The sequence below is a fragment of the Gadus macrocephalus genome, chromosome 14 (assembly GCF_031168955.1).
Source record: "Gadus macrocephalus chromosome 14, ASM3116895v1".
In the NCBI taxonomy this organism is placed as follows: Eukaryota; Metazoa; Chordata; class Actinopteri; order Gadiformes; family Gadidae; genus Gadus; species Gadus macrocephalus.
Window position 1 is genome coordinate 5735595 of NC_082395.1, and position 12500 is coordinate 5748094.

A 12500-nucleotide genomic window follows, 5' to 3' on the forward strand; every position below is an offset into this window, starting at 1 on the left:
ACACACACCACATTCATGCGCACACACACACACACACACACACACACACACCCAAAAGCGCGCACACACACACACACACACACACACACACACACACACACACATACACACAAACCACAATAATACACGTACACACACACAAACAAGCAGCCGTGCTTTCTCTCTCACACACACACATACACACACATGCATGCAACATACATACTAACAAATACAAAAATACACTCCTGCACAGACCCTCTCTCTTAGACATATACAGACACACAGACACACACACACACACACTTACAGTCACACACACTGGTGCTGGAGAAAATCAGTAGAGGGAGAGAGGAATGTTGCAACTCGTGCGAGCGTGGCTCTTCACCTCTCAGCCCCGGTCATCAATTCAGTCAGACAGAAAATCCATAATCTCCTGAGAAGCCTCTTTACACTTTGAAACTCCCCCCAAACTCTGAGATGAGCCTTCCTTTGGAGTGTAGGAGAGCGTAGGCAATGAGAGGAAGAAGGGGTGCTGAGTGAGAGAGGGAGAGGGAGAGGGGGTAGTTTGAGATATGGATGGACCTTTTGGTGGGTTAGATGGGAGCATGGGTAGATGCACACACAAACACACGTGCACACGCACACACACACACACACAAACACGCGCACACAAACAGACACATTGGCACAGACTGCAGGCAAACAGTGCAGAGACTCACACATGGAAATGTCTCGGTCGGCATTGTTTGATGTCGCTGAAGAAGGTCTGAGCTAAATTCAGAGAATTGTACACAGGAATAGGTTTTTCTTCCACTTTCCTATAATTGGCTTCACACATTTGGGGAGAATATCGACACCCAAATGAAAGACCTCCAGATTCGCGAATGCATTTTAATTAAGATTTTGATTAGGATAGGATAGGTTATTTTGGCTCGTAATTACATACTTATCAGCGGTTTAGACCGGTGGGAATGAATGGTTTCTCCATAGTTTCTATGATTCTATAAAGGGGATTGAGCAATATGTAAACTGCTTAAATAAAGATAATTTGCAGTGTATTTCAGGAGATTGTTGAAATATTGGATTTAGTTTGATACCATGAATAGGAAGCGCTGTATATCCCGAAGATGCAAAAGGTTGATAAAAAACAATAAACTAACTGTAAATGTTGATATAGTATATCTCTGTTTTCCCTGGTTCGCGAGTTATCCTGTTAGCAATGTTAGCTAATAAACATGTAAACGCGTGTTTGGTTTGGCTCCAGGGAAGGCTTTGCTCTCGCATGGTAGGAAAATTAGAAAACGCAATTTGTACTTTGTGTACCTTTTTAACAGCAAGAGGCACAGCACTAGATAATCACACCCACTGTGTTCTTTCACGGTTTATTGGAAACACAGTGGTAGCCAAGCATGTATAGATCCCCCGCTACCATACACAGCCCGGTATAGCAAGGGATATCACTCATTCACTGCAGTTACTAGTGGTCTTAAATCATGGTCTAGCAGATCCAAGGTACTAAATAGATTGTGTCAGAGGGTAAACTGATCAAGGGGGTGCTGATTTCCAAGCTCTGATACAGTATAAATTATGGATTTATTGAAGAACAAGATGCCAAAATCTTCTCACCATTCTTGACATGACCAATGCACTTGCAGTTTCTTGGCAAGTGCTAATTATACAATTTCAACATCACTCTGACTCTGCCGCCATGAGTGGTGTTGACGTTATCAAAAAAGTCATTTTTGATAAGGGTTATGTAACGAGAATCATGTGCGCATGTGCAAAACATTGCGTTTGCATTGACAGGAATTTTTCAATGCCACGATTTGGAACACTTCAGAGGACATGGAGGAGCCCTGACTGACAGAGTAGCTGCAGCTAAAAGCCCTGTGAAGTTCAAACCTATCCCTCATCCAGAAATTTGGCATTGTTCACTCCCCTGTTCTTATGTCGCCATGTTCTTTTGAAAGAACAACTGCAGTCAGACGCTCCAGAGTATGTATTCATTATGCACGGAGACAGTATAGAGTTTCACTCAGTTATGTCATTTTCCCTTCCTATTTCCTTTCCCCGTTTGAGCAAATGCATTAGAGGCAAAGCAATTTGGGAAATGTGTGGAATCAACCATATGTGTCACATAATCATAAAGGCCACCTTATACTAGAGCATCTCAGTGTCCTATTTACCCCACTAGCTTCTGTTGCTGTTGGCTTTATGTTGCCTAGCCCATTTATTGAATTGAATAACAAGTCTTTCGATGATTAATGGCCAACATGAAATCAATATCTTCCTTCCCAAATTAAGTGCACATATTTGTCCAAACCTTGGGTATTTATAGAACAGTATTGCGAGCGGTCTAAAGGCAGCCAGTCACAAAAGTTTTGCATCTGCAAACTTTGTAATGATCATGTGTGTCCTTTAACACCATCAATATATTTTCTGTCTTCCAATTCTGCAAAGGCACTGTGTTGTTTGACAGAACAAGTCTGGAATGAATGAGAAAGCAATAACGAGTAGCGGGCCCTTAAGCCTTAAGTTATGATACGAATTTGTGTGATTCAACGTCTCAACGGATGGTGAATTGTCCTGATTCTTGGGCTGATGACTCCCTGGTCCTGCAGGGGTATCTGTGTTTTTGGTTGGTTGAGGGTCAGAAAGGGTCATTCTGGAATGGTGCCAATATGTAAAGAAACTTGAGAATTTTCCGGTTTAATTCGCTTCATTTTCTTTCTACTTATTTACTTTTCTTCGGGCACACGTGACTGCATCTTGCTGAGTGGCAGGTCCTACAAGCGCCCGACAGCATATATATAGCAACAACAACATCTTTGGGTTCTGCGTGACTCAAAGAGAGTGAACGACAGCCATGCAGAGAGATGTTTTATGTCAGGCCAAATATTGTTCGGCTTTCATTATAAAAAAAGGTTTAGCACATTCACCTCACAGATTTATAGTCGCCATAGTAACCATCAGAGGGGTCATCGATTTTTGTTCACATTAACGACACATATCCCCCAAAGGTTCCAACATGAATGAGGCCCCCGCTAGATTGATCGACACGTTCCTAACTCAAGATGCAGCTCTGTGCAGAAACAACGCCGCTGTTATTGTGCATCAAGACGATACATGTATAGACACCATACCCTTGTGGAAATATGAAACGTGGGGTGAGCATAGTCTAGCTACAGGTAAAGGGCTTTGATTCCCAGCCAAAAGGTTCTTGGTTTGAATCCTAAAGTATCCTTAACCAAGAGGCTTAAGCCCCATACACCCATTAAAGGCAGGTTTCTACAAAACAACACCCGAAGCTGCTAAAGTGAGTGTAAAGTGACTCACGGTCTTAAATATAAATGTAACTTTCAGGCGGAATGGTAGAAAACATGTACAACAAGCTCAAAATATATATTTTCGTGACCAATAATACAACGCAAAGAACATCTACCGTATGCCGAGTGTGATCCAGAGTTGTATTTTCTTCATTGTGACATACACATCTATCTATCTAAGTAGGATTTCCATGACTGAATCCTTCAACAAATACATTTCTCCTTGAGTTTTCTAACTGCCCTGGAAGCCGCACACAAAGAAATGGGAAACAGAAAACATTGTCTGATATCAAGGATCCATCTGGTCTTTCTGACACACTGACACTGAATCAATATTGTATACACTTTGTGTGAAGCAGGAAAAGGCTAGGGTCAAGTGTTAAGACCTTAAAATGGTTCTTGGGTTCTGTGAGTTGAGATGTTTTAATAGAACGTGGACAGTAGATTGATTCTATTGGAGCGGGCTGGGTGGTGGTCAAGTGTTAAGACGTTAACATGTGTCTTTGGTTCTGTTAGTTTAGACGATTTAATACAAAAAGGACAGGAGACAGATTTTATAACAGCAAGCTGGGTGGTCTATTTGCCATGGGGTAGACATACAGCTACCTTAATGGGACTCAATCCTGATCTACTAAAAATAGACTGAACCAGTATGGTGCATTATAATTGTAAGAGTTGAGGACAGTTAAGTAATTCTGAGTATCTGATGTAGCCATAGCATGCAGGCTAGAGGCACAGAGGCCCATTAAGGTAAGTAACTATAGCTCCATATAGCTCCATGGGACCTGGGTTTGATCTCTCGCTCTCTCTCTCTCTCTCTCTCTCTGTCTCTCTGTCTGTCTGTCTGTCTGTCTGTCTGTCTGTCTGTCTGTCTGTCTGTCTGTCTGTCTGTCTGTCTGTCTGTCTGTCTGTCTGTCTGTCTGTCTGTCTGTCTGTCTGTCTGTCTGTCTGTCTGTCTGTCTGTCTGTCTGTCTGTCTGTCTGTCTGTCTCTGTCTCTCTCTCTCCCTCCCTCGGCCCAGATCACCTACTCCCTGCTGGCAGACAGGAGTGGAGACCACGAGTTCTTCCGCATCGACCCGGAGCTGGGCTCCATCTACAGCCAGGCGGTGTTTGACAGGGAGACCAAGGGCTCCTACCTGCTGGAGGTCCAGTCGGTGGACGGCTGGGAGTCAGCCCGGCCCGGCAAGCATGGACAGCCCAACTCAGGTAAGGTGGAGCACAAAAACACGCGCACACACACACACACACACACAAGCACACACACACACACGCATGCGTGCGTGCACACACACACACACACACACACACACACACACACACACACACACACACACACACACACACACACACACACACACACACACACACACACACATACACATACCTACCCAGCCATACATAACCGGCCATACCTACACACACACACACACACACACACACACACACACACACACACACACACACACACACACACACGCTTCATAATGTTTTCATTCCTGTGGGTACCATACTTTTTCGTATAATCTTGACTAAAGGTCTCTGTTGCCGCTTTCACACCAAAAAGAACCGAGAGCCAGTTCCGGGCTGGTGCTAGGGCCAGTTCCAAACTGGTTCCAGCCTTACCCCAGTTAAGAACCGGTTGGTTTCACTCCGGCGAGAGCTAGCCACGGAGCCGGCGAGAGCAACGTCATGACGTCACTGCAAACGTTTGCTTACGTCTCCGCTTTACCAGCAACCCTCGCAGTTTCAAACAACAAGAACAATGGTGGAACTTTTTCTGGACCTCGGCAGAAGACCAAAATCCAAGGAGACAGGTTGTCTCCTCCACGGTCCACTGCGATTTTGTCTTAGCGTCCATCGTTCACTTCGGTGATTTAAAAATGCCGCCCTTCGTTGGTCTTCCTGGGATAACCCCGCCCCCTGCGTAAAAGCGGTTCTCGTTCTAGCCCAGCTCTAAAGTGGGGCCAGAGTTGAACCGGTTTTTAGGGGCCGGAGCCGGTTCTTTGGCGGTGTGAAACCAAAGCCCTGGCCCTAGCTCCGAACTGGCCCAGAACCGGCCCCGATTTTGCGGCGGTGTGAAAGGGGCATTTGAGGTAGCAGGGAATATTTGGATGGTCAGGGTGGAAACTAGGCAAGGGGTGTTAAAAGAAAAGACAGTTTATTTTAACACTCTTTTTTTTTTTTCTCAAGCATAAAAGAAAGGACTCATTTTGGCTCCAGAGGTAGACCGGTGGATAAAAACAATGAGACTGCATTTTCTGACAATTTTTATATCCATCACCGGGCAGATCAGGTTAGCCTATTACAAGTTCTCGTAGCCACATTGGAGTCCCTTCAGCAATGTCATGCTGTCTGGACTTTCAATTGCACATGCCCCATTACAAAGACTCTGCTGCATTGTTATCTTACTTATCCAACATTGCAGTGGCGCCAACAACGGTCGAGCAACATTTGGAAGAGCATGACAGCAAGGAGCTGTCTTGCTTAGCAGATACGGGACTCACCCTCAAGCCTGTGAACTGCCATTTCTACGTACCACCTCTCCACTTGTTTGGCTACATAACTCCTGACGCTTTGAGCACAGATGAGAATGAGATCAACGTCATCCAAGGCCGTCTGCCATCCTCGGCAGTCAAACAAGCTTACTGCGGCTTACCACCCCACAGTCAGACCAGACAGAAAAGGGTTAAAAGCATCATCAAAATAGCGATCAGGGCTTAGTGGATCCAAGCACAGTAAAGGGGACCCCCTGCCGCCACACATCTCCTTTTCCTTTTGAACAGCGCCGCATCAGAGCACATGTGATACAACTTCTTTCATCCTCTATGGCAGAGATCTCAGTACTCAGTACTCCATTGGATTTATGGGTTCACCCTCAGTCTAGACTGAGCACCGGTGTCTAGTTACAAGATAGACAGTTACAAGTCTAAGCTGAGCTCATCCCTACGTGACACTTATGTCCATGTTCCCCATGCCCCGGCCACCCCACTCGACACAGGCAGAAGAAACTATGACAAGAAACGTCAAGCTGGGAGACGTTGTCCGGTTAAGGTCACATCCTAGATCCAGCGTGCTAAACTGCCAAACCGGCCCCCCGCATTAAAAGGTCCATACAGGGTTGTTCGGCCATGTCGGATCTCTACAATCTGAATGCATTGACAGAGGTTAAGGCTCGAGTGCAGAAAAGCTGCAATTTGCTCCCCTCCTCCCCCCCCTCGGACGCTGACACTGACCCTCCCCAGACCATTCTTCACGGTCGGGGAGATAGGATCTTGATGGTGCGTGACATGGCAGAGCCGGAGGAGCTGGAGGAGAGAGGGGTTTGATTTCCTTTTCAAAGATCCCCATCAGAAGGATTCTAAAACGAAGACGAGCCAGGTGGCTGGGATGGCAGGTCACTAGGTGGGGCCGCCCTGGATTTAGGAAAGGCCGCAGGAGTTAACCATTCTTTTATTTTTCGGCGCTGTGTTGTGGATCCGTGAGTGTTTTATATTTATGTTGGACGCAGACCGTCTGAGGTGTTGAATGTAGATATGGGAAACATGTTCCTTCCTATTCCTCTCACTGTTTGAGAGTGTGTTTTCGTACTGTGTTGACATGTTTGTTCTTCTGCGGTATACTTTGTATAGTAGCATGCAGGCTCTGGATGCAGGACAGATCACAGCATGCTCTCATAAATGTGGTCTGTGGACAGCCCATTTTTTAAGGAGGAATGTGTCATGATTATTAAGTAGTAGTATGTATATATATATATCGGGACTGGGTCTGTGGAGGCCAGCCCCCCCATATATATATATATATACATATATACATATATATACACACACAGTTATATATATGTACATGCACAGACGTGCACACACCGACGCGAACAGACAGACATATCGACACAGAAACAATCAGACACACACCAGGCAAAAATCGTCATATTGCTTCTCCAGCCGATTCCTTTTAATGGAATAGATAGTGTAGTGTACACCAAAAATGTAATGTTTCTCTGGTTCCTTTCAAAATGTCTTCGGTAAACACTTTTGTATGCTTCACTTCTGCAGACACTCTGCAATGTCTTCAATCATCCATCAATTTCATTCATTCATTCGTCAGAGGTCAAACATTTTTTTTTAGTTATTGCGTATTGGGGATCAGGCAAAACAATCTGTCGTGTAGCATATTTTAGTTCTAGCTTTGTTACAACGACAATCTAATTAATCTGTTAAGCGTTTATTGGGTTATGTGTAAACACATTCACTTGCCGGCTCAGGGGTGGCGTCTCGCACGGTTACGATCCAGTGGATAAGCAGTTGCATCGGTGATGAGGGAAGGCTCATAATTGAATTCATACAGCGACAATGCGAGTTTAAAGTACAGTTCAGAGAGAGGATAGAGCGAGGGGGGGCGCAGGGAGAGATGAACAGAGGGGCAGAGAGACAGAGGAATGGAGGGAGGTAGAGGTGCTTTGTGCCGTAGGTCATTCTCAGGCAGCACTTAAGTACTCTGAGTGTTCAGTGAAGGGAGCAATAGTTGCTCGCTCTTCTCTCTCTCGCAATCTCAAACACATCTGCTCATCCTCATGCAACTTCTTCCTCTAGCTCTTCCCCGGCAAGAGACGCTTAAACATAATAACCCTCACCATTCACTCATATATCCATGAAAGGGTTTGATTCAAAGCGGATACTTTTATAGATATGATGTGTGTTATTAGCAAAACATTCTCCAAGGTTTTGGGCTAATTATTACAATAATTTGTTCAGTGTCATAAACATGTCTGGAATTTTAAACAGGCCAGGGACTAGTGATGAAGAAACATCCTTGGGAAATATTATTTTTAATGAATTCATGTGTTTATTTATTTATTTAGCAGCCATAAAAGTTGAATGAGTTGGCGTGGTGGGAAAATGGAGCCAGCTATAGCTGAATTAATTGACACACACACACACGCACACGCACACGCACACACACAGACACACACACACAGACAGACAGACAGACACATAAAACACATAAAACACTCACACACAGACACACAAATACACACATACATACACACATAAAACAAACACACACACACACAAAGACACACACATAAAACACATACACACACACACAAATACACACACATGCACATACACACACACACACACACACACACACACACACACACACACACACATCTATGTGAACACACACAAACAAAATAGCAACACAAAACCATCCATTCCCAAAAACACATGAACACACTCTCGAGAACTTTCAAAAGTTCTCAGGTGGACAGACAGAAACAGAAACTCAACTTCCAAACCGACACATCCACATCGGTTTGTTGGATGCATCCATTGAGAAATATTTTCAAATCTTCAATCAAATAGGCTCAAAGCAGTTTTGAGTTCTCCTCCACTGAGGCCATGAATACATGGAGGCACACATGCACGCGCGCGCTCAGCCCGGTCCCGGTCAGTCGCACCTCTTTAGGAACGGTGGCAGCCAGCAGAATTTCTCGGACTGTTGACAAACCTGACCTTGATACAAGCGCTATGTTTACAGTGAAAATATGCCACTCCTGCACGCTGCTCAGGCACTAGTATGTGTGTGTGTGTGTGTGTGTGTGTGTGTGTGTGTGTGTGTGTGTGTGTGTGCGTGTGCCTGTGCCTGTGTCTGTGTGTGTGCTGTTTGTGTGGATGCATTCGTTAGTGTCTGTGTGCGTAGGTGTGTGTGCGTGTGTGTGTGCGTGTGTTTATTTGGTGTTAGTGGGCATGCATTAGAGAGTGTCTGTGTGTGCGCGTGTTAGAGGGATTTGGGTGTGCATGTTAAGAGTGTACGCTTGCGAGTGTGATGAAATGTGTTTATGTTTCCCCACACATTGGCTTCTGCAAGAGTGCAGATAAACCTCGGCATCGATGAGAGGGAGATTGTACGGGGGGGGGGGAGCCGGGCAGGAGGGAAGAAGCGTCTGAAGGCAGCGGTTTATCTGCTTACTCTCCCCCCATCCCTCACACATTCCCTTTTTTCATCATTCTCGCTCCTCCTCTGCCTGCCTATTTTATTTTATGTCTCTTGTCTGTGTTTGGGAGGCTCTGAATGTAGCAAACGAGGCGGAGGGATGCATTAGCTCTCTCTCTCTCTTTGTCTCTGTTTCTATTTCTCTCTCTCCCTCTGTCCCTCTGTCTCTCTGTCTCCATGTCTCTGTCTCTCTCTCAATCTCTCTCTATGAGTGTCTCTCTCTCTCTCTCTCTCTCTCTCGCTCTCTCTCTCGCTCTCTCTCTCGCTCTCTCTCTCTCTCTCTCTCTAACTCTCTCTCTCTCTCTAACTCTCTAACTCTCTCTCTCCCTCGCCTTCACTCTGTCTTTCTTCCTATGACATGAAAAAATGTTAGCGTCCTCCAACACCCTGGCCTTAATAATTGATCTCATCTTCAAGAGAGTATTGGAAATTATGTTCCTTTTGATACCAGAAATCAAAGGGGTATCTCTAGGCAGCCCCTCCCCTGTCTCTCTCTCTCTCGCTCTCTCTCTGTCTCTCGCTCTCTCCGGCTGAGAGACCCCTGCCTCCTCCCCCCCTCCCATCCCCTCCCAAAGCCCTGATCCCTCCCCCTTCTGCTCCCACCTGAGCGGATTGGATGTCAAATGAAAAGATGCAAGGATGATTGATGAGAGAGGTAAAAAGAAGAAGGGAGGGAGATGAAGGAATCGGCACAATGGGTGGGATGTGAGAGGGGAAATGTAGGTCTGGCTGTGTGGGTGTGTGTGTGTGGAATAACACACACACACACATTTAATTATGAGAGGCCTCCATCATGACTGTATGTGTGTATGTGCCTGTGGATATGCCTGCCTGTGTTATATATTAGAGGCATCCATCATAACTGCGTGTGTATGTGTTTGCGCCTGTATGTATTCCTGTGTGTAAGTTGGTGTGTGTGGGTTAATATTAGAGGCATCCACCATGCGTGTGATTACGTGAGTATGTGTGTGAATATATGTGTGTGTATGTGTGTGTCTGTGTGTGTGTGTGTGTGTGTGTGCAAACATCTAAAAAGCCACGAGAGACGGAGACAGGCAGGCGCTCATGGTGAGCTTGACAGAATAAGAGCAACAAACTAACAGTTATTTTCTCTCTCTTTTCCCCCACCCTCACACTGTACTACTCTCTACCGCTCTCTCCCTGGCGCCCCCCCCCCCCCAGACACTGCGTACGTGCGCGTGTTCATCAGCGACGTCAACGACAACCGGCCGGCGTTCGCCCAGGCGGACTATGAGGTGGCGGTGGAGGAAGACGCCGACGTGGGACTCGCCATCCTCACCGTCAGCGCCAACGACGGAGACGAGGGTGAGGGAGACGCCTCGCAGTGCCACCTAAAGTGGTCGGCATGCACACATAACACACATAACACGCAACACGCTAACGCAACAAAGATACGCTTCTCGCACCTCCCGGTGAAATCTCCTGCCGAGGAAGGCGACGTGAAAGTTGTCAGCGTTTGCCGACAGTCACACTTCGGCCGTGTGACACACGCTCGCACCTTCAGCCTCGCTAAACAACTTTGACTCTGGAAAGATAGCTGAGTCTTCGAAAAAAACGGGGGTGTTTCGTACGGTGTTTACGTGGAGCTGTCTCTTAGCGCACTCCCTGATTGGTGCGTGGCGCTTATCTCCATGTTGATTGGACAGCTGGTCAAGTTCACAGCCAAGTGCCAAGAAGGCGTTTGAAGCAAGGTTTGGATATCGGAAACAACACTCCTTTGAGTTTTGTTCGCGAACAAACCTGTGTGCCAGTGAATTGGATAGTGTATGTCTCGTATTGTGAAATTGTGATTATTTCCCTGGGTGGAAGTAGTCCGGGAGTGGGTATAGTCAGGCTACATAAGCTCCCCCTCCTACCACCTGTTTAAGCTGCACACTTTTTTAAAGGCCGATGGTGAATTGAGTCCAAATGTCCTCAAAAACTCCCTCCATCCAGGGTACCCAAAGATGGCAACCCTGACATTGTCTGTGGTTATTCCGAAAAAACGGATGGGGAGATCATCTATTTTTATCCCGTTTTCCCCGTCTCTCCAAGGAGACCCTGCTGGTCTGATGAAACGTTAGGTACCAAAACCAAAACCCAATTGAGTATAAAACAAGTTTTTCTCTGCAAAAGGACTTCTTCTTGAGTCAAAAAATAATCAGCTTCTTTTGAAGTATGCAGCGCGCTGTACATTCAGCCATTTAGCAGAGGCTTTCAAGTGCTTTCCCAAGTGCCTGAAGCCCCATCATGTCCATGATGTGCGTGGGCGCCATGCCGGGTGCTGGGTTGAGCGTCGGAGACTCACCGTGTAGGCGCTGAGCTAGGCTGAAGCGGGCGCTGTCGGCGACCGATCGCCAGGTGGAAAAGCACCCCGGGCAAACTCAAGTTAATTAGGTCAGATATTTTCAAATGCAAATGAGCTTTTCATCCTTGCTTTCTTGTATGTATGGCAGTTTATGGCTATATCCATGAACTATGAATAAATAAAACGTGTTTCTGCGGACCCTATATCCCAGTGGGAGTATTGAACGTATTTGAACTCTGGTTGGCAAGAGCATATAGGCTCCTCCCAGCCTGGCGCCCAGGCTGGTCCAGCGTGGATCTCGGAGCGTCGAAGCGCCTGGGGTGTTGCGGCTGAGGTTTGAACACCGTGCGCGTCCCATAAGGAATGCCTTACAGCCCTCCAGATCGATGTTTTGGAGCTCGCCGTGAACTCGGGGCCTTACAAGGGAGGCTGAGAAAAAAGATTTGAAATGAATGAGATCAAAATGGGGTTAACTTCAAATGAAAAGTGCTAAACAACCAACTTTCTCAAAAAAGTTTTAGTTTAATAAAACTTGTTTTTACTTATTTGAATGTGTTTATTACTGCAGGGAAACACTGAGCCAAAAAAAAAGTATAGCCACAACCATGCAAAATCGAACAAAATGCAGAGATTTTAAGGGTGGAAAATCAGCTTAAATATACAGCCGGGGTATTCAGTGTGTTTCAGCATCGGCCCAGCTAACCAGGAACGTGTTTACCTAACGCGGCTGGGAAGTCAATATCCAGAACCTCTGTGTACACCCGGAGGCTCCGAAGCAGTAGAGGTCAACTCAGACCTTACCAGAGAGTCACCCTCTATAAATAATCCTTAAATCGAACGTAGCCAGAAGAGGGCCGGAGAAGTCAGCACTCCAGTGAGTTCCATG

The 12500-nt window shown here is 46.1% G+C and overlaps 1 protein-coding gene across 1 annotated transcript in view; it reads left to right on the forward strand.

Annotated features, from left to right (window-relative positions):
* si:ch211-186j3.6 (neural-cadherin) overlaps positions 1 to 12500 on the forward strand; it is a 244038-nt gene that overhangs the window by 128468 nt on the left and 103070 nt on the right. Inside the window, exons 15-16 of the mRNA XM_060070949.1 lie at positions 4329 to 4515; positions 10489 to 10632. Coding sequence (XP_059926932.1) covers positions 4329 to 4515; positions 10489 to 10632 — 331 coding nt within the window. The remainder of the gene's footprint in view (positions 1 to 4328; positions 4516 to 10488; positions 10633 to 12500) is intronic.